This window comes from Trifolium pratense, linkage group LG2 (genome assembly GCF_020283565.1).
Source record: "Trifolium pratense cultivar HEN17-A07 linkage group LG2, ARS_RC_1.1, whole genome shotgun sequence".
In the NCBI taxonomy this organism is placed as follows: Eukaryota; Viridiplantae; Streptophyta; class Magnoliopsida; order Fabales; family Fabaceae; genus Trifolium; species Trifolium pratense.
In genome coordinates this window covers 32,187,366-32,215,343 of record NC_060060.1, presented here as the reverse complement: position 1 = coordinate 32,215,343, position 27,978 = coordinate 32,187,366, and the positions used below count along the sequence as shown (strand labels likewise).

The 27,978-nt window shown below is 34.2% G+C and overlaps 2 protein-coding genes across 2 annotated transcripts; one reads left to right on the top strand and one right to left on the bottom strand.

Annotated features, from left to right (window-relative positions):
• The first annotated feature begins 2,620 nt into the window (after nucleotides 1-2,620).
• Nucleotides 2,621-17,152, top strand: LOC123910515 (squamous cell carcinoma antigen recognized by T-cells 3-like). The gene is made up of 16 exons (XM_045961646.1): nucleotides 2,621-3,016; nucleotides 3,160-3,299; nucleotides 3,387-3,444; nucleotides 3,645-3,860; nucleotides 5,261-5,533; nucleotides 5,632-5,766; nucleotides 5,871-5,996; nucleotides 7,854-7,898; nucleotides 8,050-8,154; nucleotides 9,772-9,914; nucleotides 10,012-10,135; nucleotides 11,513-11,587; nucleotides 13,822-14,181; nucleotides 14,415-14,507; nucleotides 15,148-15,301; nucleotides 16,544-17,152. The coding sequence occupies exons 1-16, from the start codon at nucleotides 2,834-2,836 to the stop codon at nucleotides 16,798-16,800; spliced, it is 2,487 nt and encodes an 828-aa protein (XP_045817602.1). The 5' UTR covers nucleotides 2,621-2,833; the 3' UTR covers nucleotides 16,801-17,152.
• A 4,033-nt stretch (nucleotides 17,153-21,185) lies between these two features.
• On the bottom strand, nucleotides 21,186-23,640 carry LOC123910514 (protein NRT1/ PTR FAMILY 4.3-like). The gene is made up of 4 exons (XM_045961645.1): nucleotides 23,378-23,640; nucleotides 23,063-23,280; nucleotides 22,544-22,984; nucleotides 21,186-22,416 (listed from the first exon to the last, which is right to left on the bottom strand). Exons 1-4 carry the CDS (start codon nucleotides 23,505-23,507, stop codon nucleotides 21,409-21,411), a joined length of 1,797 nt encoding a protein of 598 aa, XP_045817601.1. The 5' UTR covers nucleotides 23,508-23,640; the 3' UTR covers nucleotides 21,186-21,408.
• Between the last annotated feature and the right edge of the window lie 4,338 nt (nucleotides 23,641-27,978).

The window sequence follows — 27,978 nt, the reverse complement described above, 5'->3', positions numbered from 1 at the left end:
TCGAACCTCTAACAACATGTTTGAGGGAATTACAATCCTTATAATTTGGATCAATTTTATTGCTGTGAGTATTTTTATATAGATTAAAATCAATAAAATGAACAAAAAGATTTTGGTCTAGAATTATATTTTTGACGAACTTAATCTCGAATCATAGGAAAATTTATTTTTCTCATATGTACAAGGATAAAAAATAATAATATTTTTTTTCTTTTTGATGGATTAAAAATAATAATAATTCTTTTTTGACGAAAAATAATAATAGTTGAGTCTTCACTACAGGAGGGATCTGGATCCTCTCCTGTATTTGTCTCTCATGTTGTCTCTCCTGTACAGTTTTTAGCCATTAGATTGATCTAATGGTTGGTTGGTTGAGTGAACAAATAGGCGAGTAAAAGAGATAAATTTCTTCTTCTTCTTCTTCTTCTTCTTCTTCTTCTTCTTCTTCTTCTTCTTCTTCTTCTTCTTCTTATTCTTCTTCAAGTTTCCAAGGATTTTTCAACAGTAAAGCTATACACCCATCGCCCACCATATAGTGTATGTTTGGTTTGGCATTTTTTCACCTCTAACTCGCGTTTGGACCTTGTAACGTGATTTCCGTCAGATGCAACTATGTTTGATTTCCTATTTCACAATTGATTCTGACTTCTAAAAACGATTCTACCCAAAGCCAGAAATCCTAGCTTTCACATTGAATGCAAAATCAATTCTTCATTTATTGGTAGGTTACAATTTCATGATTTATTTTATTCCTTCCTTACCCTCGACTACTATCACTTTTACCAAATTTGTACTCCCCCTATACTGCATGTTTTGCCTTTCTCCAGTGAAATCTATAACCACACATATCTCTCCCACTTAGAAATGTTGGTGCCGATTCATGAGAAAGAATAAAGGATGATGCCATGAAATCCATGGATTTTGGTGTGCTTAGTGGTGGTACAACCAGTAAACATTATAGAGAAATTAAGAAATTGAGAATGAAGGAGATGAAATTTTGCAATAGAATTTTTGAGACTGGGAACAATTTTCTTCATCTTTGCATCAGATTAATTAATTTAGAGACACAATAGTCTTCTTCATCTTTACACTAGGATCTAGAGAATTCTTTTTATATTTTTGATTAATGGTTATAGAGAATTTCTGTTTCTTTTTTATTTTTATTTTTAAATTCCTTATCGTTTTTAAATTAATTTTAATTAATTGGATAAACTCAAAGCGGTTGTCATATTTAATCAAATTAAATATGTATAGAATTTCACTTGGTCTTCATATTTATCTTGATATTGTATATTACACCCTTTTGGTAATTTCCACATTTAAAAGCAATTTTAATTTCAAACTACCAAACAACATTAAAGGTTGAGAATCACTTTTGAATAACTTGAAATTTAACCCATGCGGTGCATGGGTCGAATTAGGTGTAATATGTAACAATAAAAAATAAAATACAAAAATTCTAAGAGCATTTTCAATAAGAGTAGTATAGGGAATTTTATGGACTAATTATTCTATATTTGTTTATGTGGTTATTTTATATTTTATATATTTTTTAAATAATTTTTGAACCCCATCGTTTTGTTTACTTAAGAACATAAGCTTAAGTAGACATCCATAAATAAATAAAAATTGTGATTAATCCCGCCGTTCAAATTTATTGAAAACAGGGTTAACATATTAGGATTCCTAAATTCTTTCATAATTGAAGCACATGTTTTAGCGGTTGAAAGGTTTTATCGTAAGTAAGAGCTGCAAGTTCGATGACAAATCTGTATATTTTTAATATAAAACTGCAATAAAAAGAAAGAGAAAATGAGGGGAAAAAATTTGGTTTATGGTTAGCTTATGTTAGCAAGCTTATAATATAAGAGATTATCGGTTTTTAATTTTTTAAATTGTGCAATGAAAATTGATGGTGCTTAATTGTCGTATGAAATCTTTCCTATGAAAGTTGATGGAGCTTAACACTTTATGGACATAATTTAAATCACAATTGGTCTGCTAGTGCATATTATATCAATTGATCATCGGTTAATATTAAATCTGCAATATTAAAAACAAAATAATAAATGTGATTAGTGACATGACTATGATTGTGTTTGGTTGTATTGCAAAAAAAATTGATTTAGTAGAATTGAGTTTGATAATAACTTTCCAAATTACACGTGATAATAACTTTTCAAATCTCACATGATAATTATTCTCTAAATTTATGATCCGGTAGAAAAAAAATCATTGATCAGGAAAGACATAAAAATATTTCGTGATGAATAATATAGTCAACAATAATTTTGATATGATATACTTTTAAAATTGATGGTGCTTATCAATTATTGCACATAATTTTAATCACAATTGGTATACTTGCCATAATGGTTAGAAATATTGCCAAGAGAAAAATACAACATTTTCTAATCTCTCTTTCTTTTCACACCCAGTTTTCTAAAATTCAGGGTGAAAAAATACAACATTTTCTAATCTCTCTCTCTTGAATTGTAATACAGATTTATTCACTTTTATTTGTTCACTCAATCAGTTAACCGTTAGATCAATCTAATGGCTAAAAACTGTACAGGAGAGGCAACATGAGAGACAAATACAGGAGATGATACAGTTCCCTACAGGAGTAGTATTTGTTATTTTTAATGCTATCAGAACAAAAAATTATTAATGCTCTCAGAACAAAAAAATCACTGCTTACTGATAGTTGAGTCTTCACTGTCGCCGCAAAACTGCTGCTGCTAGTAACGGCACCTTCATCGGGATCGCTCTCTCCACCGACCCGTACGGAACGGAACATACTAGCGAAGAAATTATTGTATCTGCTACTGCGATGGAGGAGCAGACACTAACCCTAACTTCAGAAGCAGAGCGAGAACGAGAGCCGGAGAAAGACGAAGCCATGTCTGATTCTGACGATTCGGATTCGGAGGACGAAGCTCAGGAGAAAATCCAAATGGAATCTCTCCAGACCGAGCTTGCCGCTAACCCCTCCAACTACGATGCTCATTTGCAAGTAAGTAATTATTAGTATTTCTTTTTGTTTTGTTCAATAATAATAATAATAATCTACTATACCATTCATTCCCTTACCAAAAAAAATTCAATTAATCAATCAACTTCTTACACTTGTTATTTGCTTCGATTCATCCTTTCCAGTATATTAATATTTTGAGGAAAACGGGTGATATTGATAGACTGACAAAAGCAAGGGAAGCTATGAGTGAAATATTTCCATTGAGCCCTCCAACATGGCAACAGTGGATCAAAGATGAGCTTTCTCTCAACACCGCTTCTAGGTGTGTTTCCTATTACTCTCTCTTTTCTTTCCCTAGTATCCATCCATCCATCCATATTTTGTTAACTCTTTGCTTTTTACCATGCAGACCGGAGGCTTTCTCTAGAGTTCTTAAGCTTTATGAACGTGGCGTGTTTGATTATCTGGTACGTTCTTCCTCCTTCAGACTATTAATGTCTGCAATGCACGCACTTTATTTCTCACTTCACAGTTAAGTAGAAACTCGCTCTTTCAAACTACAGACTCTTTTACCATGGTTAATTAAGAGTTTACGCATGGTAGGAGAACCATTAACATTTTTTGGTCCATATTCATGATCAAATTATTGCATTATCCTCCATTTCAGTCTGTCTCTCTATGGTGTGACTACCTTGATTTTGTCCAAGAGTTTGATCCAATGGTACACCAATGTTCACCCACTGGTATTTCCAAGTCAAGGGATATCTTTGAAACTGCCCTTACTGCTGCTGGTTTGCATGTTGCTCAAGGCAGTAAGATATGGGAAGCATATAGGCAATATGAGCAGGCTGTACTTCTAACCATTGATGAATCTGATGCACAGGTTAGAATATTTGTCTTTGCTAATAATTTAACATTTTTGAATTGTTGGTTCAATTATTGTTGCTCTTGCTCCTTTACTTGTAGTAAAAAGTTGAATTATAAGATTAAAATGTTGTGCAACTGGTTATTGACCATGAAAGTAACCATGTATTGGCTGGTAGACTGGAAAATATTTGGACACATGTTCTACACATTGATAAGAACTTATGTTAGAAGATATTTGAAAGATTTCTAAGGTTAAAAAGATTGAAAGGGATTAGTCGTGTAGGCTTCATTCATTTATAACCACTCACTGGCTTTGAACGCATTGAGAAGTTCACCAGATGAGTCAGCCTTGGAACTGGTTAGACATGGAGTCTTAAGGTTTGCTACCACATTCCATACTTTGCATAGATTGCACAAACAAAGAGAGCCCGCCTTAGAATAATGCTCACTTCAAATAATGAGTGATTGAAATCTAAGGCTACTAAGGATGGTAAGGGAAAGAGAGTAACTGGTGTTGTACTTATGCATGCAATCATTTTGGAATGATGCTGGTCTTAATGTTTAGTTTTGAGACTTCAACTTATCTGTTTCCTTGAGTTATGTTGGTATTTAAATGTATGTTTTGCTCAAGACTTGTTTTTCTTGCTAACTATGAATATTTTGTGAATTTTGTGTTATTTGTTTAATTTTACATTAACTATGTGTCTATAGTATTATTCATGTAATTTGTCCAAAAAATTATCAAATAGTGGCCCACCCGCTACATGCTAACCCACTATCCAGAATTGACAACTATGAGTTTATGACAATGCATAACAACTTGCCAATATTAGTTGGGCTCTAGGTAAATTATACTTGTTAATACAATGGTTTTATTTTCTTCTCCAAGCATTGCATTGTTTACATATTTTTGAATGTAAATTACATGCTAAAGAAAGGGTGGATGTTGATAACTTAGTATTTAGGAAAATGTTTTATATACTCTGCGCATTACCATTACTATCTTAGACAAAGTTGAAGAGTTTCTCATCAATTATAAATTTATAACTAACTGTATCATTTTTTAGATATAAGTATAACAAAGGACATATCAAGGTAGTTTCTACCAGCTCTAAAAAATATTATTGCTGAGGCAGTGCCTTGAACGCTCCAATGCATCCCAAAGCTAAATGTACAGATTCAATCGAGAGCATTGTTTGATTTTGGTTAGCGCTTTGAATGCACAATGTGGCCTAAGCTAAATGTAAAAAAATCAGTTGAGAACATTATTTAATTTTGGTTTCTTCAAGAGAGATTACGAACAGAGAAAACTCAGCAACCCAAGACAACCTTTTGCTTACATGCTAACTGTTGTAGCATTTTGCAGCATTATAGATTGTTCCAGTTCAAGAAGTAAGTTCTGTTTTTGTGTTGCAGGCAAAAGAAAAACAAGTTCAACACATTCGAAGTTTATTCCATCGCCAGTTGTCTATCCCCCTTGCTGACATGAATTCAACACTTATTGCCTACAAGACTTGGGAGGTGGAACAAGGAAATTTTAATGATGCATCCATTGATCTTATTGATTGTTATCCTCACGTGGCATCAGCATACCAGAAGGCCGTAGAGATGTATAATGCTCGCATTCATCTTGAAGAACAGATTTCTATCCAACATATTTCTGATTCAGAAAGACTACAACAGTACATGGTATGCATCTAAGTCTAAATACAACTATTTATTTGTGTAGGAGATAGAATTCACAATTTTTGTTTACTTGTTCATTTTAATTGAGAATTGTATTGCAGAACTATTTGAAATTTGAGCAGTCTACTGGAACACCAGCTAGAATTCAAGTTCTATACGAGCGAGCTATTACCGACTTTCCTTTATCACCTGATCTCTGGCTTGATTATACTCGCTATTTGGACAAAACTTTGAAGGTTTTGATTCGCCTCTCTGCTATCATTGTTGTCACTTCACAACATCCACTTTCTTACCCCGAGATTATAATCTGAATTTATTCCCCCCTTTCCTTCTTTTCCAGGTTGGTAAAATTGTCAGCAATGTATATTCTAGGGCCACTAAGAACTGCCCTTGGGTCGGAGAACTTTGGGTTCGGTATATGCTTTCTTTGGAGCGCGGTCATGCTTCTGAGAAAGACTTGGCTGAGGTATGATTTTGGATACAACTCCTTTTATTTTATTTTTTCTTTCTTTTTGATGCAAACAATCTTCGTACCTTCAATGATTTATTGATGAGAAAATTGCATCATATCTGGTTAAATTATAAACAGACAAGTTCTTGGTGCTGCGATGTACTTAAGCTCGCATTATACTTAAGTCAACTTCACAGCCTTCATGCAGTATTACCAAGACATATGGCTGATTCCCTAAACTGTTATGGCATGTGGCATAGTGATTGCTAGGTTTTAGCTGGCAATGATATCTAGTACATGCATACAAAGGGGTATAATCGCTGACCCCCCAATCAAGAGAGTCTATGTTAGGTAGAATTGAAGTGTTTGTAAGGGATTAGGAGTTAATAACAGAATAACTACATATATATTGTCATAGAAGGAAACTGGAACCGAAAGTAGACTAGTAGAGTCTGTTGAATACTTGGAGTTAGAGAGAGGGAGTTTGTTAGGATATATAATGAAGAGAAATTAAAATAGTTAAGAGTTGGTATAGAAGTTAGTTATTTGGGTTTGTTTGTTAGTTGCCTGTCAGTTTGTTTTCTGTTTTAGGTCAGTTGTTATTGACCCTTTTCCCTAACCTTGTGTATAGGAATTCTATAAATATAGACTTCCATTCCCTTAGAAAGGATCTTATGAAAAATATTGTTTTGACTGGTTTCAAACCAGTGTAAGGAGGGTATCTTCTCTGGTGTATCTTTATCTTCTATTCTTTTATCAATAATTTTTTTTTTTGAAATCCAGTTCTTGGGTTCCTAGCAATTTCCACAGTATTCTTTTGGATCTCTGGTTTCGTATCACTTATACTGATTAGAGTGACTTGTACATAGGTTTGTTTCTTACTTATACTTACGATCCAGCTCTATCAATCAATATTAAATCTCCCAAATCCATGAATTAGTCGATGGTTTGATAAAAATTGGAGGCGTGTATGGAGGCTTCAAGGAATGGTTTGAAAGCTGGAAAACATAATTGGAGGCAGAAAGAGAAATCAAAGAATCCTGAAGGGAGTCGGAATATGTTTCACGGAAGGAAATCTAGGAGATTTTAAGAAAGTAACTTACATGACAAAGAGAGCTCCATTTGGTTTGGTCAATTTCTAGTGTCTTGAATAATGGAGGCAATGGGTTGAGATCATAGGTGAAGGGTGGCAGAGATCCAGCTGAACCATAAGGATTGTAGAGGAGGTTGGAGATTTTGTTTTTTGGGGGGGAGGAAAGGCTACACGCTGTGAAGATGGCACTTGAATTTTCTGATCTGTCATTCATATACAATACGAATACACACTTTCTAGGGGTTGAATTTTGGAGTTTTGATAAGAGGGGGAAACAAATAATAAGAACTTTGAATATTATTGTTCATAACTAAGATAATAATAAATTAATAATATAACAGTGTCAAAGATATTATAAGATATTTTCTTATATTCTTACAGTACATAAAAGAGGAATCTCCAAAACATAGCGATCTGAGCTATCACAACTGTAAATCTACTTTATCTAGAAACTATTAAAATATAAGAACAAAAATAAACGGAAACTAGGAGAAAATACAGAAGAATAGAGCACAATCAAGTTGGAGCATACATGTCATATATCATATGCATTCAATTACTACATATGTACAATGTCTTAAGATTCTACAAGGGTTTGGTGAAGATATATGTTAGTTGATCTATTTTCTGTCCTAGCTCGAAGATCTTGGTTGACTCTTTTACTGAATTGAATAAGGAAATTCTTTTGGGATATAATTTATCAAACTTACTAGACCTGTTTGTGAAAAGAACTTTTCATATTTAATGTGTTATTTAGGCAGTTTTGCTACTGATTTCAGATCTTTGAGAAGTCCCTGCAATACACCTTCTCTACTGTGGATGAGGTATGGCTGATATTTAATTTAGTTTGTTTGTCTAATTCTCTGTAGTGCTTGCAATTTTGTCTTTTTCTAACTCCATTTGCCTGCTTCCCGTAATTTCCATAAATATCTAGAATATATTACAGCTGTAAACTGTTTAATATAAACTTTTCAGTATCTTGAATTGTTTCTCACCCGGGTAGATGGCTTAAGGCGAAGAATGACATTCACCAAAGGAGAGAATCCATTGGAATATAAAATAATAAGGGAGACCTTCCAGGTTAGTTATATTTATTTTGAGACCTGTAAATCGTGTACATCTTACCCGAAAATTAGCGTTTTCTTTTGCAACAAAAATATTCTAGAAATGACAAGTAGAAGTTGAAAATAAAATGGTCTTGTTGGTATTATACTCCATCTTTTTTCAGTCTCACTTAGGGTCTGTTTGCGAGTTGGCTTTTGGAGGGGAAGGCTTTGGAGGGCTAAGTCTACATTTTGATATATATTTGAGTAGTTGACATTTTTTTAAAAAATAATAAAAGAACAACGCAAAGTCTCGTAGACTCTCGAGTTTGACAGCTTCGATAACAGGATTTTGTCGCTCTAAATAGCAGGATCTGCATTTTCTGACGACCACTATCTTCTTCTCCAGCCAGATTCAAACTTTTCATCCACACATATCTGAATTTCTGGCCAGTTCTATTGTTGGCTGTTTTTGCTGCGGCGGCGCTCCATGTTGAAGGGGAAGACTAGGTCTAGGTTAAGTTGATGGAGAATGCTTATCTGGGCCCATCAAGTTCAATCTACATAAATATAAACTACTTAAAGACACGAGACATCAAAAACGAAACTAGACCTAAAACAAAACACGGGACTTTAAATACCTTGCCTTATTTTGGCCTTCAATTTTAGAAAAAAAAAGTCTTTATAATATAAACAAATAACATAATTAAATAAAGCTAGTATTATTTAGTAATAATAGACCAATAATGGTTATAAAAAAAACAACAGACCAATATTAATATAGTAAAATAATTTATATATAATTAGCATTAGTATAAAAATATTTAAATATATAATATAAATGTTCAAATAGTTAGACCAAAAAAATAAATAAATGTTCAAATAGCAGCCATCCTGCTATGCGTTGTCCCAACTATCCCAGTTTTGGGGTTGGCCACTCTGCCCCGCTATCCAGGATTGACAACTATGCATTTCAGCCACTAGCTTTGACTTTGCAGTGAGTTTAGTCTTTATGCCAAGATCCTGCACATTCATCAGTATTTTGTGAATTGGTCTTCTGGTTTGCATTACTGTTCATCTCTGTTTGTGCATCACTATGTTTGAAAATCTCGCCACTGCCCTCTCATGGTTTGCATTACCGTTGTTCATTCATTGTTGGCTGCATTTTTTGTTCTCTTTGTCAAATTTAGTCTTGTTCCAGTGTGTTTTTGTGAATTGTCTCAATTGTATTCAATGACAAAATCCTTTATTATCAACTACGGAACACAGTAACTCTACAGTCTGTCTCTCTCAGTCATCATCTGTCGGATCTTTGATTTGGGTTCCAGGGCTTTTGATGGCGCACGTGGTAACACTTATCCTATCTCAAAACTATCACTACCCAAAATTCTACTTCATATCACTCTTGTTGTAATGCTAATAAAATCAGAACCATCAATCAAGCCACACCTCTTCTCTAATTCTCTAATTATCCTTAAACAATAAACTCTGCCTGTTGTGTGCCCAATTCTCCTTTTACTATTGTTTGCTACGTTGCCTTTACTGGCAATTTTTTTGTAAGGTGAGGACTGTCCAACCCAAGTTCTATGGTGGTATCAGAAATTTGTGTATTATTTGTCAGTAGGACTATATACTAACCATTTGCCTTTTCCAGCGTGCATCAGATTACTTGTCACCATACATGAAGAATACAAATGGTTTGTTACATATACATGCTTATTGGGCCCATTTAGAAACAAAACTCGGAAACGATATAACTGCAGCCCGTGGAGTTTGGGAGAATTTTCTCAAGACCTGGTCTGATAATGTTCATTTAAATCCTCTCTAATTAAATGTTTTTGTTATGTGTTATTCATCCTATCCATTTCTACATACTTTTGATTTGTTTTTGCAGCGGTTCAATGTTGGAGGCATGGACTGGTTATATAACCATGGAAGTTGAATTGGGTCACATAAATGAAGCAAGGTCCATATACAAGAGATGCTATAGTAAAAGGTTTTCTGGGACTGGTTCAGAGGTATACTAAGCTCTTATTCCTAGAAACATTGCCACTTTATTCTTTAATGTCAAATGTAATGCTATTGTGTTCAATCACAAATTTGTGGTGCGATGGGGAGCTTTGTTGCAACCCAATAGTTTGGTGTGTTGCACTGTGTGCAAGATAAAGTTGGTGTTGGAAAGGTTTTGAAACACGGTCTTTATGTATTAATGTTGAAAATGAGGACAATATAAGGAAGATGAGAAAGAGATCAAGAAGGTGGTGGGGGAAAAGAGAAGTAAAATTTTTAATGGGTTATACCAATTGCTATAAAAGTCTACTTATAGGCTTGCTAGAGGTCGGGAAAGAAAGTGAAGAGACAGGGACCAAGTGAAATGTATTTAGGATAAAGAAAATAATGTTTTGGTTACGGAACAAGATATTATTGATAAATGGAAGAATTATTTTGACAAATTGTCTAGAGAAGGGATGCAACTCTATCAGACTCTAATGGAGACATTAGAGGGGACATTCAAAGTTATACCTTTTATCATAGAACTCGAGCCTAAGGTAAAAGAAGTCTCGAGAAGGATGGATAATGACAAGGTAGTTGGGCCATACTATATAGTACTTGTTTAGGTATGGACAGGTCGGGGATAAAGGTATTAGTTGGCTCACAATTTTTTATGTGATTCCGAGGTCAGAGAAAATGTCAGGTACATGAAAAACACTTTAATTCCAATTTATAAGAACAAGGGAGACATACACAATTCCGCAAACTCGATGAGGGGATTAAACTTAAAAGCTCGTACTATGAAGTTATGGAAATGGGTGATTGAGCCGAAACTTAGAAAATAAAGCAAAATTAGTGAGAGTAATTTGGCTTATGCCTGGGACTAGGAAGTCGAACATCGAAGCAGTTGACTTGCTACAACAAGTGGTGGAGCAGATATATCAGGGGGGGGGGGGGGGGGGGGGGGTAAGAAAGACATATACTCCCTCCGGCGTTATTTATAGGCAAATTTCTCTTGTTTCACGGATATTAAGATAGTTGTTATTTTTACTAAACTACTTTTGCTTATAAATAAGGCCGGAGGGAGTACATTGTTTTTCTTTAATTAGAGAAGGCGTATGATAGGGTGACAATAGAGTTTTTGTGGAAAGTCCAAGAAAAGAATGGTTTTCAAAATGGGATATGTATGAGAGGCTAGGGTAGTGTGATGACGCAAGGTTGGGCCTTATGAATAAAAATGTGCCATAGTATTTTTATTCATTTTCAATTTTTTCCTTGAGAAAATGAGAAAAGGGATTATGGTTTGCTGTATGTAAACATATTTACGGGTTACATTTTACTTGCTTTTCAATACTGTTTGGATTAGATGATACCTTCCCTTCCTAAAACACAGAATCATTCAGGACATTTGCAACTCATGGTTACGCTTTGAGAGGGAGTTTGGCAAGTTGGAAGATTTTGATCATGCTTTACAAAAGGTACTTTCATTCCTCTTGAATTTAAGTTTTTAAATAATGTTAGAATTTGTAATCAATGGGAAAGTGTGAGAAATGGTGAAGAAAATATGAGAAAATGATAGAAAATATGCAGAGGGAAAATTGTGAGAAACTTCAGTATAATCTGTTCTTGGAAATATCATATAATTAATGGTCCTCTTTCCAAGTACAATTAAAATTATTATATCATAGGGACAGGGTTCTTTGCATTCTTACATTCATTGTACCTTAAAAGTCAATACTATTTATAAGTCCTCCTCTCGTAAATTGTATTTATCATGTATATAAGTACATGCTGTTGCTGAGTGCAACTCAATCATGCATTCAGAAATCTCTATCATATTTTTTTCTCTCTCAAGTTGGTATCAGGGTGAACCTTCTCTCCCCTTTTCAGTTATGTGCTGTGTCATAATAGGTTTCATCAGTCTTCAGTCATAGTCTGGCCATCCTCCGTACAGTTTTCGCCACCATCTGTACAACTCCGGTTTTTCTGTCACATTCCATACATACCATCCATTCTTGTCTGTATAGTATCCCTCATTTTCGATCAGTTCTTCAACGACTTTTCTGTCAACTGCACCATCCGCTGCCAATCAGTGAAAATCATAAAATATGTCACATGTTCAGGTGCTGAATGTCAAGAAGGATCCTTTTTCTCAATCTATTCCTTCAGGATCTTGGATCACGTTGCCGGTAATCGTCCTTCCCTTTTCTCGAAAGTTATCTCCTACAAAAATCCCTTATTTCATAACCCTTGCAGATGGGTTTGAAAGTTGAAGATACCCGCGTTGGCCAAGTCTCTCTTCTTGTTTCGTTAAACATAGATTCTATCCTGCTCATCCCCGGCAGTCTTTTTAATATAATATCAATCAGTAAATTGACACCGCCACCTTCTTGATAATGCTCGTCCTTTGTTACTTCAAGCCAATGTCTGTTAATATTTTGGGATGATCAAATCCTTACCGCCGGTTATTAATCAATTGCATGCCATCTTCTGTGCTAAATGACCATATTTTGCATTCCATTTAATTTCCTGGTAAATCAACATATAAACTTCCTCTACGTGTTTTTGGTTATTCTTGTTTTCTTTATGATCTTTCTCAAGGAAAAGACAAGCTTACTGCTCATGCAGTCGAATGTATTTTCCTTGGATATTTTAGAGTACAATAAGGCTACATGTGTTACTCTCCTTCATTACATCACTTCTTTGGCCAAGTCTATGGTGCACAAGTGAGACAAGTCTTGCACCATGCACAAACTTGTTTTCACCATCGGATCAATAAGTCTCACCATTGGATCAATATGCCACATCACATCTCATTTGATCCAATGGTGAAAACAAGTTTGTGCATGGTGCAAGGCTTGTCTAACTTGTGCACATTAGAAAAAGTCCACTTCTTTATCTCTGCAAATGTGTCTTTCTTTGACAATTCAAAGGAAGAAACAGTATCTCCTTCTACAGTTTTCCATATTTGTTTTCGTAATCCCCCAACCCTCGATATTCAAGAAGCCGGTGCTCGTTCTTGGAACACTTATCATCACCATCCTCATGAATCTACAGTACCTCAACCAGATCTCAAGTTTAGTGTTTCAGAAATTGTCCCCGCTTTTCTACATTCTTCGGACCAGCCTTCATGTCAATCAAATTCTGATCCAGCATCTTTACCTTCACTGGAGCAGCATCCATCTCAACTGGATCTTGATCTCAGTTTTTTAGTACTTGTTCAGTTTCTCCACCTACTCCGCACCGGTCTTTATCCACTTCAGACTTCCGAAATTTCTATTTGCAAAAAAAGATATTCACTTCACTCGTCCCCCTTTATAGTTTTGTAAGTTATCATTGTCTCTCGCCTATTCAATATGCTTTCACCTCCTCCTTGTCGTTTATTTCTATTCCTAAACCTCCCATATAGTTCATTCCCATCCAGGATAGCAGATTGATGAAATACATGCTGAATCAAGCCATACTTGGGATGTGGTTCCTTCCTCCAAGTAAAAATCCAGTCGGATGTCGGTGGGTCTGCACTGTAAATGTAGGACCTATGGCATTGTTGTAACATTGTTTTCTTGGTACTTTCCATTTAGTAAGGTTGTTGATGATATTACTAACCTTACTACATAAACTTGAGTGTCAATTGAATAGGAAGAAGAAATTAATAATAGGTTTTGGGGTCTTGGGGTCTGCTGATTTGTTTTTGAGGTCTGTCTTTCCGCAGGTTACCCCACGTCTGGATGAGCTACGTGTTTTTAGGTTGCAGCAGGAATCAAAGTCAGTAGAGGAAATGGAAAATAGTAATCCAAGGAGTAATGTAGGTGACAAAAGAAAGGTGAGGTCAGATATAGCTGATGAACAATCTCCAGCAAAGCGAAAGAAAGATGCTAGTGGAAAATTAAAAAAACCACCCAAGGATAATACATATCAAGTGCAGAACTCTTCTCAGTTGACAAAAGTGGAAGGGACCAATCAGAAAAATAACAAATCTGACGACAACCGAAGTGAGCAGCAGCTTACCCGTGGAAAACACCGGGCATACTCTGACCAGTGCACTGCTTTTATATCAAATCTTCACCCTACGGTAAATAGAGCTCTTGGCCTCTCTCTCTTCTTAGTGTGTGCCTGTTTGATATATATATATATATATATATATATATATATATATATATATATATATATATATATATATATATATATATATATATATATATATATATATATATATATATATATATATATATATATATATATATATATATATATATTGAGAGAGAGAGAGAGAGAGAGAGAGACTAATGAGTTGTGTTATTGCAGGCAAACGATGAGCATATTCGTGATTTCTTCAGTGATATTGGTGGAATTGTTGCCATCCGCATCCTACATGACAAGTTCACCGGGAAGTCCAGGGTACTAAATTAATAGTTCTTTATCTTATTTATTTTACTTCCTTTTTATGCCTTTTGATTTTGAAAGTAAAACTGGCATATTGACTAAAATTTTAAAGCGGACTTCATTTTAGAGAATACCTCCTTCTCGAGTTTATCTAGTCGGGTGCATGAGGTGGGGTTTGGGTAGGTTTGGTGCTTTCAGTTTCAAACCATGCTATTACAGGGATTTTTCCTTACCTTTTTACATTGTTGTTGATAATATAATCATATTTGGTCGGGGAACAAAATTGTAAAAGAAGGCCTTCCTCCATGAGCTATGCGAGGAATCACACTTTACACACCTTAATCGAAATTCTTAAGGCACCTGGTTCACGAGATTTTTCACATTTGTGGTTATTGTCCTCACATAGTCCATTTATTCTGACGCGGAACTTTCTTATATTGATGATACATGAATTTTTGACGTATAGATCTTAATGTTAATCACTGCCTTAGCTGAATGTGGGTGTGGGAGTATATTTAAATAGTATGAGAGAACTAACATATACTATGCTCCTTTTATTTTTTTAATAATCAAAATACATGTAAACCGTGGGAATTTGTCACCGTACATTACGACAAGTGAATGGTATATAATTGTTATCTTAATACCAATGAAGGGACTAGCTTATGTGGACTTTTTGGATGATGAGCACCTTGTTGCAGCAGTAGCTAAGAACAAGAATACCTTACTTGGGAAAAAGCTAAGTATTGCTCGATCTGACCCAAAGCGAGGTGGCAAGGAAACTCTTGATCCAAAAAACGCAGAACATGGTAAGTGAACTCTGAATGTTTTTATTTACTTTAGACAAGCACCTATATGAATATACATTTGATAGTCCCTGCTAGTGATCCTTATGTATGCATAATACCTTATATAGATGGCCAAGTCTATGGTGCATAAGTGAGACAAGTCTTTCACCATGCACAAACTTGATTTCACCATTTGATCAATTAGTCTCACCATTGAATCAAATGAGATGTGACATATTGATTCAATTGGAAAAACAAGCTTGTGCATGGTGGAACACTTGTCTCACTTGTGCATGTTAGACAAAGCCCATATAGATATGTAATTCCAATTGTCAGGTAACTTGTGATCGCTTGAATTTAGGGAGAAAGACCTGAAATTGTCTCGTTCACAATTGCTTCTACCCTAATTTTGAGGTTTGAATTCTTTGTAGGCATGCCTATGGGAAGAAGTTAACTTTTCATGACATAATGATACTAATGTTTAGAAAGAAAAAAAATAAAAATGCAGAACTAGGATCACTAACAAGTTGAAATAATTAAAAAGTAAAAATTTTACAAATGTAAAAAAAAAATATATTTATAAATGTTTTTTAATTAAATAATGTATTTTTATGTCGCTTTATATTTACACCAGCTAAATTTATCAAACACATTAATTGCAATCAACTAGCTTTTCAGTTATAAGCTAACTTTTCAGCTATAGCTAGCTTATCAGCTATCAACTAGCTAGCTTATATCTTAATTTTACCCAACAGAGCCTATGTTTAAAATTTACTATGTTAATTAAAAAAATATAGTTTAAAACACTATTAAATTAGTGCTTAAATATTAAAAGTATATAATTGTTATTGGTTGGTTTGACTATGATTTAACCACTTCTGAACCGTTGTACCTGCACCGCTTTAATGATTGGTTCTAATTGTAAAACATTACATGAAACAGACCTTTAACTACTCGCCCAGGTTTTTGAGTAGCTGACTCTTTTACAACAGCAACTGAGCCTACATTAACAGCTGTTTGAAACCATGAGACTACAAGCTACTCAGCTAAGATCACAGTAAAACTGAACAATAGAAGTATTTAAAATTATACGGTAAAGAAAAACCAAATAGATTAAAACTAACAGTAAGAAGCTTTGATATTTTTGTAAATCTCAGGCATTGTTCTTTTGGCACCATCCACTGACAATTTTTTTACGAATCCTACCTCTCCTCTTCTGGTTGATTTAAGAATTAACTGCTTGCTTTGTTATTTCAATTACAGCACATGCCAATAATCATTCTGATAAAAAAGGTTTGGTATCAAAAGAAACCGATGATACTTTCATGAGAGATGCACAAGATGGGAAATTCTCTTCTAGAAAGCCAGGAAGTGGCAACATGCAATTTAAAGGGAAGAATACGTTTGCCGTGCCTAGAAATGTCAGACCACTTGGTTATACTGCAAATAAACCAAAAGCAGAAGAGGGTGGTGAAACGCCAAAATCTAATGAAGAATTCAGAAAGATGTTCATTGGATAAGGTTTTCCCGACATTATTTGCAACTACGAAGTTAGCAGCTCATTTTCACAACAATGGACAGTACAAGAGTAATATGTCTCTATAGTTTGGCACTTTATTTGTTGCATACTAATCTGATTTTTCCAGAGATTTATTTTTGAATACCAGTCACCTGGTTCTTATAAGTGAGTTGTTGAAAATGAGTTACGGCTCTATTTGACATAAAAAATAATTTCAGTTGTTATTTGATTTTTATATTGGAATTTACTTATATCCTTACAAAACTAGCGTGTGTGAGGTGGGTGTCACCACTCTTTGTAAATTTATTGTCTTATCTTTTATTCTACATGGGACTCGAGTTTTTTTCAATGTACTTTATCTGCCGTGACAAAATATAAGAAAAAATTATCTTTTTAGGTTCATTATATAATTAATATATTGGGCCGATTATAATAAATATCAGATTAATTATGTAATGAATCTAAAAAGGTAAATTTTGCTTATATTTTGTCTCGGATGGAGTAAATGGTTTGCAACCTTAATCAATAGACTCACCACGTTAGCTTTTTCTACCGGGCCTAACTCATTCTCAAAATATTGGCATGTAAGATGATGGACCTGGATTTCCTGCGGTCAGAAAAATCTTGCAGTCACACTATTTCGATGGTCCAGTCACACTATTTCGATGGTCCGGATTCAAAGCTCACCAAACAAATAGAAGACAAATAAAATTGGTGGTTGAGATTTACCTGCAATTGCTATTTGACTGCATGGAATCAATTTTTGTAAGATGAGGCATGCCACTTTTCATAAAAGCTGATTTGTATGATATAAATATAAAAATTTGACGGTAAATAAAGACTTAATTGAAGGGAAAAACCAGCAAGCTGGTTATGTTACTCATATAAGATAAAATGTTCTGAAATTAACCTAAAATATAGAATTTTATTAGAATAGAGGAAAACTATAGTTTCAGTATTTTCTTCAAATTTCTCTTTATATTCTTACAAGCGTTCTCTATAAATCACATAATTTGGTATCTTTAACTATTATATTTGCATTGTGCGAAATTTTCATTATCTCATGTTCAATATTAGTCTCATAGCCTAATCGATCAAACATGGTTATTGATAACAATTTTTGCTTAAGTTCACGATTGTCATTGTAAATCAAATAAAAAAACACCCTTAAACTTTTTAAGTTTTGCCTTCTCCAAGGTGAAACCTCATCTTCAACTAGTCTTAAAGTCACACTATTTTTTCCTTAGACACAAGTGAAAAGAGCATCCAAAGTTTATAATCCAACTTTCATTCAATTGCCAACTTGACATCAGTGGTGCACTCGCATCGCATCCCCATAATCCTCGTCTGACCCATAATCTTCGTCTAAGGCCATTGCAACTTGCACAAAGTCATTATTGTCATTCAAGTTGTTAGCTTAGTTAGGACCATGGTCTGAATCTCTATTTGGATCTCAAGGTATAATGTCTTCCTTTTTGCGATGGAGTACATCATTAAAGTGTTCAAGAGATTTAGACAACGAAATTAGCGAGAGTAAAATTTTATCCTAATCATCAAGTTTTACTTCAATGTTCACCAAATCGTCAATGATGTTGTTGAACTTTATTATTTGCTCCACAATGGATTTTGTCTTTACCATCTTGAATGTGTAGCGTTGTTGCTTCAAGCATAACCTATAAGTCAACAACTTGGTCATATACAATGTTTCTAATTATGTTCACAAAGTCACCACGGTCTTCACAATATCGGCCATCCTGCTACCTGCTATAGCATTTTTTGGGGTCAGCACTACGCGCCGCTATCTGAGATTAACAACATAGGTTACAAGAAAATAGTTTTAAGAGTTCTCCAAGAATAGACCCTATTTTCTACCTCTTTCTCTAAATATCTCATACAATAAGAGCGATCTCCAATTTCTCTCATTTCCTCTCAATCCCTCATTTAATACATTTCATTCATGAACTCACTATTGCAAGCTTTAAATCATTTTCCTTCCTAATGATTCCTAGCTACCCAAAGTGTTTGTAATGTTTTTCCCAACGCACCCATAAAACTCTCAACCCTTAGACTTTGAAAGTGTATTATTGTACTACATCGATGTTGTTGTAGTATCACGGACAAACAACCGCATCTTAGTCTCTGAAAGTGTATCTTAGTGTCACATTCATTTTTGAATGTATTGAAATTGTAATTTGGTCTTCAAGTGTCTCTGTTATTTGTCATTTTGGTCTTCGGATCTGTTTTAAGGACCAGATATTAAGATGTATTTACAATTTGATACATATATAGGGACGAGTATAATAACAAGTTACATTTCCGGAGACTAAAATGGTTGTTTGCCCCGTAATTAATTATAGTTGCTAAATCTGGTTTGTAGATGAAGTCTACGGGTTCACTATTGCTTACGATTACTTGCATAGAAACTTGGAAGCTACAAACTTAAGTGAGATATGGATTTGGTGCGGTAGAAAAAACTTGTGGTTTCACTTGTAATTGATACCGGCAGCTGATTTCACGTCGAATAGTTTAGATTATACAAACACTAAAATAATATTGACAATAAAGCCACTAGGTCTGGGTTCGATCCTACCTCATTGTAAAACAAAAATAATAATAATAATAATAATCTTGACCATATAGAAGGAAATCTGCTTACACTAAGTGCCCTTTAAAGCATTCTATCATTATCATGATTACATATCAAATGTCAAACCTAATAAAAAAATTGATAAACAGCAAAGAGGGAGCCGGAATAAAAAATTGGTGACTATGGTGGATGTAAGAACAATAATAGGTCCAAGGGCAAAGTGGGTTCGATGCCACTAGCTTTTTTCTGTTTTGGTTGGGGTAAGTGGGGGTTATGTAAATCTTTTAACCAACATTTTAATGCACATATATATTGTCTTAGGAGGATGTGAATTTGCAGGGAGGGGGGCCTGGTTTCAACAGTAAAACATGTTTGAGACATGTCTCATCAAAACAAAGGCGCATGATTGTTCAAATAGAACATGTTTCTTTTATTCTCCTGTTTTTGAGAGAGAATGAATGACTACTACATAACACAGGATGAATAAATTGTATGTGAATTTTAAGTGCATAATTTTTTTAATTAAAGGTGAACTTAATGATGCATAAAGAAATTTGTTGTTGACTTTTTAGACGGAGCTTTCATTATGTTTCATACGCACAACACAAGCATCGCATCATATTAGTTGGATCTCCTCTGAAAGTAAAAGTGCGAAAGTACTGTTATGTCACTTACACTTACACATGTTTGCTTTGAATTTGGGGATAGAGAAAGAAAGAAAAAGTAAGTAATGATCCATTCCATTTCCACCCCATAGTGTGAGTGTGAGTGTGAGGGAAGAAGGAGAGAATGCAATGAATCTTAACTAGCGCCTCATTGGATACCTATAATTAACAACAACTGTTGTGTATCTTATATCTTTTTATTATATATTCAGAGTTTTCCCTGCATGGACAATTGCTTGACTATATATATATATATATATGTGGGTAGGTCCTATGCATGTTTCATACTACTTACTACTAGGCCTGAGCATCAGTCGGTTTCGGTCGTGTTCGGGTCGAAAATCACTAAATCGATAAAAACCGCAACTATTTAATTTGGACCCAATTTCGACCATCTATATCTTCGGTTTGTTCGGGTTCGGGTCATACGGGTGGCGGGTTGAACGGGTCGGTTATTACGGGTTAGATCGAAACTTTGTTTACATCTAAAACTCCTCCATTATCAAAAAATTCTTAATTTTCGAATAGTTTAATACCTCGTACACAATGCAACAAAAGATAGACGAAGTAAATTAAAAAACAAAGAGGGTTAGATGCAGTTACTTTCTTTCAATATGTAGATCTAAAGACAATAAAATACCAAGTAGAAGAGACGTAGAAATTAAAATAGATCTAGAATATATATATTAGAATATCTTTCCCACATTCTTCATCAACATATTATTAATTATAAGCTTTGTAAAATATAACATTTTTATCTTATATCAAAGATGGATAAAAATAACAAAGAGAAGAGTATATGAGATTGAGAGGGAGAGAATGAAAAAAATTAATTTGCATATAATGGTTGTTCGGTCGGTTTCGGTTATGGAGAGATAGAATTTTAGAGACCCGCACCCACCCGTATGTAACCGTTCATGCCCGATTTTTCGCAATTTGTTGACCCGAGACCCGATCCGCATTCGACTGAATGTTTCAATGTGTTGTCGGTTATATCGGTTTCGAGTCGGGTCTCGGGTTCATGCTCACCCCTACTTACTACATTGAAAACTAGAATGAAAAAAAATGTGTCAATTATTATGAAAGTAATTTAATTAGCTAGGATAATATCAAAGTGTAGACTAAGCTTCAAGCTTCAAAAGTAAGATATCCTTAATTATGATATTTTGTTGTTACAATTCTTTGTAGAAGAACTAGAATATGTCTGCCTTCAAAAGAGACCTTAATTATATGCATTAATTTTCCATTTTATAGCCAGCCAGCCAGAACTTTATAATTATAATAAAAGACTAATTAATTAAGTAATTACTAGTACTTAATATACATATGCAGAAGCCAGCAGGGTCTAATTAATCAACTATGGAATAATAATATTGTCTGCAGATACTGCATAGTAGTGTTTAGATTCGGTGGCATGAGCCTGATCACCCTCCTCCTCCTCCTGTGATATGGTTGAAAGGGATGGATTATAAGAATACCATCTGGACCAATAGAGATAGTTGAGAAAGTTGAGGAAGCTGAGGGCAGCTAGTAACCAATAGAAAAGGTCAAGTTTGTCTTTGTTGAGATTGTTGTCATGAAGCCAACCACCACCATTAGTAGTTGAGGAAGTGATTCTATTCACCAATGAAACCAATAGTGAGCTGAGATAAAAGCCAAATGAGTAGGAGCAATATGTTATGGCAGTGAAGAATGTCTTCATCCCTTTCAAGGACTGTTTGTAGAAGAACTCAATGAGTCCAACTGCAGTAAACATCTCTGACAAACCAAATATTATGAATTGTGGTGTAATCCAAAATATGGACAAAGTCTGGTTGAGGTTCAAAGCTGCATCTCTTCTCTTTTTCTCCATAACAGCTGCTGAAACCATTGAAAATGTAGCCAGAAAGAGGCCAATTCCTATTCTCTGCAAAGGTGAGATTCCTGACTCATGACCTGTTATTTTTCTTGCAAAGGGGACAAAGAAAGTGTCATAGAGAGGTACTACAACAATGAGCAAAATGTATGGAATGGATTGAAGCGAAGCTGGAGGTATAGAAAATGATTTTGTGATATGTGTGTCCATGGCACTTCCTTGTTGGACTGAGAATGTTTGGAGTTGTGCCAAGATAGTGTTGAAAATGATAGTGCATGCAAAAATTGGAATGACTGATACTAATATCTTTGCTTGTTCAACTTGTGCAACACTGCACAATCTCCATGGGCTTTCCTTTCTGTTGTTCCCGGCCTGATCTTCGATACAAGCCTTGTCCAAGAACCTCAACTTATTGCTATGTTGTTGTTTACCAACATTATTAATGTTTTCACTTCCTTGTAGGCTAGATGGACAAATCTTCTTTCTTTTCAATATTGCAGCTACAAAAACCTGATCATATATATGTAATTATAATTAATTTTATAGAAGTTAGACAAAAATTCATATATATTAATTATATTTGAAAAAATAATATAAAAATATGAAATGTTGTTGATATATTATATATCATACATACTTGAGCAATGGGGAGGAAGATTGTTGATTGTGGAGGCTTGTTCCTATAATATAGTGTCCCAGATATGAAGCTTATGAATCCCATGGCCATGGCAGCTGCAGACACAGCAAAGCCGGCATCCATCCCGGAATGAGTTTGAACCCAAACAAGAATTGTTAGAGCAATAAGTTCACCCAATGAGAATGCAAAATATGCTGCATTGAAGTAAGTTGAGAGCTTCTTTGATTGGTGGTCTTGATTGAACTGGTTGGCTCCATGAGAAATCATGTTGGGCTTAACACAACCACTTCCTAATGCAACCATGTATATTGCTATGTAGAATATCAAGGCCTTCAACCCCTTTGCTTCTATGCAATATTCTTGATGATCACCTCCTTCTCGATTACACGGCGGCGGCTTCAATTGAGGAAAATGAGCTTGTGCAGACAGCAATACGAAGCCCTGTATGTATATGCATGCATATATTAGTATTATTAATTATAAATGCTTGTTCAATTATTATATATATATAATACGTACAGAAAGTTCTAGTAAGGCAAAGATGAGGATGGTGGAGAAGGTGCCAAGGAAAGAGTCAGATAGATAGCCACCAAGGAGTGCGATGAGAAAGATAGTTCCAACAAAGTTAGTGACTATGTTTGCAGAGTGAGGCAAAGAGAAGTGCATCTCGTTTATGAGATAAGTTATGAGGTTGTTACCAACTGCAGCTATTGCCATTATTTCAAATGCTTGAAGCCCTGAATAATTAATATTTATTAATGTCATTCATCAAATCATATACTATAATAACAAAAGAAGAAGATTCAAATAAAAAAAATGTCATATAGTATATACCAAGAACAAAAGCAGCTGCTCTGGTTCCACCGTGGTTGTTAGGATTGGAGGGTCTGCCTCTCCAGTCAACAGTAGTAGTATCATCTGAAGATTCTACCTTTGGAATTGGAATAATATTTTTATTATCCATTTTTGTCTTACTCTCTTCTTGCTAATTAATGCTGAATTTGAGGGAAGTTGGTACGCAATTTATAGATGGAGAATTGGAGATAGATAGTGCCAATTGCTACCTAGCCTACCACCACTTACAACTTGCTTGCGTTACAATATTATCATGAGTTGGGTTATTTAAACATAAATTTGGTCAACACGTATTTGACAATGTGTAAATACAAGAGAAAATCAGTGTGCACGCAAATCTATAAAGAACATTATATTATTTAAAAAATAAAAGATATATATTTATTTAGTTTGTGTCTAGAATTTATGTTGATATATCATTTCTCTATTATTATTATTATATTATTATTTTGAGATTATATTATGACAAATTTTGAGAATCCACGTATGCCCCCCCCCCACCACCCCCACACACACACTTATTCTTCACACGTGTATGCATCACATTCCCACCATAGATGATAGAGAAGAACAAGATCAACATTCATCCATTTTTGTCCATTTTCTTTTTTAATATTATTTATATGTATATTAATGAAATATTATTTAGATAATTTGCTTTAAAATTCTATGATAAAATTGAGATAGGTTTTACATATATAGATTTAAGAATGTTACATGATGAAGTCCAACAAAAAGTATTGATTTAAGAAACATACTACTTTTTCAAAGAATTCCAGAACATGACAAGTAGAAATTTTATCTAAAGAAAAAGAAAGGAAAAAAAATTCTTATTCGAAGTGATTAAAACTGATGAGAACGACGCTAAATAGTACGAAGAAAGTGGGCGATGAGAAACGAGAATATGCAACGTGAAATCTTATAAGAGCTTCAAACTTTTATCTTCTTGTGTTACAGAAATCATGTGGTGGGTGTGTATAAAATTAACCGTGCAAATCATTATTGCCTTTAGTTTTCCCCGTGACAAGTATCATTATCCTTTTAAATATTAAATGAGTGTGCAACATTACTCTTCTTGCATTTCTTATTTTGCTTTCGTCGTAAAAAATAGCTCTTCTCTTGTCGGAATGTTTTGTAGAATTGAATTTTTTTGGAGTAGAAGTTATAAAGATATATATCATACTCTATTCATACTTTTTGGTCGCTTGTTCCTTGCTAATAGAAGGGACGTTTACTGTTAGTAATTTAAATTTCCAGGTCATCCATGTAAAGAAAAGAATATATATATTTAAAAATCGGAGAAAGTATATATGTCTTTGCTACTTTTGAAAAACAAGGATCGATGGCTCTATCTGTTACGTATGTGTATATGCCACCCACCAATGAATTTAAAATGCATATATAATATATAATGAAAAACAAGAGGATTTTGTTTTGTGTGGACACTCGGTGTGTTGTGGCTACAAGAAATGATATGATAATGCTCCAAAAACATATATAGTATATCATCATTTTTAATAAGTGTCTGCTGTGCTATATAACAAAGGAAGGGAACCAAGTCAAAAGGTTGTCGGTGCTTAATCTAACAACAAAAGGATATATCTCACAATTTGAATTCATTGGCCAATCTATATATTTCTATTGAAATTAATGTTAGGTAGCCTTTTTATCCGCTTTAATTTGTGGTTTTAAGGTGCAGGTTATGGTGGGAACCTCAATTAATTTTCCCATGATGGGAAAGTACCTATTCCAACCGTTGATATATTCTTCAAATATTGTATGGTTTTGATTAAAGAGGCTTACTTTTTCTTGACAGAAAGAGAACGTGAGGGAGTTTTCTTATATTATATTCAATTTATTTATGACAAAAAATAATACAAGTACATTTTTACACAGGACAAATTAATCCATCTAATCTAAATAAGTTAAAGATTAAATCTGATCCTATTTTAAAATGTTAGATATTAATACGACGAGTTGATAAGAAAAAATTTATTTTGTCTCGCTAGCCTTTATAAAATATCAAATTTTATTATATTTTATTCTTATAAATTTTTATCAACTTTTATTTTTTACAACTTACAAAAATGATTAAAAGAAGCATAACTTTGTTATTTTATTTTTAGTTGAGTAGTCTAGTGGATAAAATTTCACATTTTAAGGTGATCCCTGCATGTAATATGCAGGACTAATGTTCGAATCATGTTTTCTGCATATTACGTGCAATGTCTCTACGACAAGAAACAAAATAAAACTACAAGGAAACAAATAGGCACACCACCAACAAATCAGAACTTCTCGAAGACACCACCACGAGAAAAAGAACTCTATCATGATCGAAGAGAGATGCAAGGATCATCCACAGGTACGTAGGATAAAACAACAAGAAGGCATCTAATCCCTCTGGCCTATTGAGACCCAACAGACACCCAAACAAACTCTATCGGTTCCAATATAAAATAGAGTGGATACCTCATTCGTAAAAGGAACAAGGGAAGCCGAGGTTTTTATCAAAAAACTACTTCCAAGATAAAAATTTCACCCTATCAGACACTCGACAAAAAAAATCTCTTTCAAAAAAAAAAGTCACTTATATAATATTTAGGTACCGTTTTGTTGGGTTTCAAGTGTGAGTGTTTAAGTCCCACATCGACTATGTGTGGGAAGAATGTTGGATTTTATAAGAGATCGGTGACTCATTAACTTAACACACCTTAAGGTTTTGGGTTGGGATGTGGCGTCTCCCTCTCTTGTGTGGTCCTGGAGCATTGTCCTATTGTTTCTCCCGAGCTTCCTCGAACTCCCCAATAGTGATATCAGAGCCTAGGTTCGGCTTGGTGGGGGAGCAGGAGGAGATCCTGGTTTGGATCAACTATAGTATGTGGAGGAACTCACACTTGAGGGAGAATGTTGGGTTTCAAGTGTGAGTGTTTAAGTCTTACATCGACTATGTGTGGGAAGAATGTTGGATTTATAAGAGAGATGACTCATTAACTTAACACCTTAAGGTTTTGGGTTGGGATGTGGCGTCTCCCTCTCTTGTGTGGTCCTGGAGCATTGCCCCATTGTTTCTCCCGAGCTCCCCGGACTCCCCAACACGTTCGGCCTACCTTTTTATCCTCTTCTTTTTCCTTAAAAGTAAGAAGCTAGGCTAAACCACAATTTTTAAAAGTTATAGTAAAAAAGAAAGTAAAAAAAAAGAACAACTTATATATTTTAGAAAAAAATTACAATATATTATCAAACATATCTTTTAACCTTATTATAATAAAAAAAACAAATTTTAACTTACTTTTTTTATAATTTTATAAAAAAAGTAAGATTTACCAATCAATTTTTATTTTAGTTAAAAAACTATTATTTCTAACTTTATGGTTAAAAAACCTTCTATACCTAAAAAACATTGGATCAAACAATACCTTAAAGCTCTTACTTTCAATCTCTTAATTTCAGTGGGATCAAATGCACTCTCTAAAAATTAAAACTATATTTAATCCAAATATTTTTGGTACAAACACCAATTATACTAATAAATTGGATTGTTGCTAAAATAAAAATAAAAAAAAAAGTGGATCGTTTAATAAATAAATGCAAATAAACATAAAAGTTAATAAACTGGAAAAAAAAAAGAGACTCTCGTAGAAAAAGAGTAAAGGTACAGTACAGTCATAAAAATTGGTACAAATGATACATTTCTATCATCTAAGCCATCCATTATTTATATAATATATCAATGGTTGTAATAGACATTTTCCCATCATGGGAAAATTAAAGAGCTATCCCATTGTAAACGTCACCTTAATTTGTTCATGTAATAATGTACAGAAAAAGAACTTTGACAAATCTAACACTCGATTACTATTATAAGCTATAAAACATTATTTTATGTTTATATATAATTAAATGTATTAATATTCTAATGAGCATAAAAAGCGGTTATTTGCTTATAATAGTGACATGAGAGAGTAATAGTTTACACGGACACATCTCCTCTAATTTTAAAAATTATACTAACCTCCCTTAAGTTCTTATCAAATACTACATATAAACATCTTCTTTTCTTACGAATAGTTTTAAATTTTCTACGAACTTTCTCAAACTTTTGCAACCACGTCTCATCTAACAAAGGAGAAAAACTCACCCCGTGAATTTTCAATCAATAATCAAGCGTGTTAGGCTCAATTTACTAATAAGATATGTTGGAAGTTGTCTTGAAAATGAGGAAGACGTGATTATCATTGGTTTTCGCACAGATTTCCCATAGATTTCGCTCCAGGCAAAATTTTGGGGCAAAACGAGATTCAACACCCTGTCTTCATGCACCAGGCAGAATTGTCTGGCGCCCCAGGCGAAATTTGCCACCCCAGGCGAAATTCTATTGCCTCAGGCAAAATTTCGCGCAATATATATAAAGTGTCACGTTTTCAGCCGTGAAGAGAGAGAAAGTAGCACGAAGTGAGAGAAAGAAAAGGGGTTTTGAAGAGGGTTCTTCACCAACATCAATCTAGGGTTTAAGAGGGTGGCTCTTGGTCATTCTCTAGGGTTGGAAACTCATTCTTTCATCTAGTAATCACTTATCA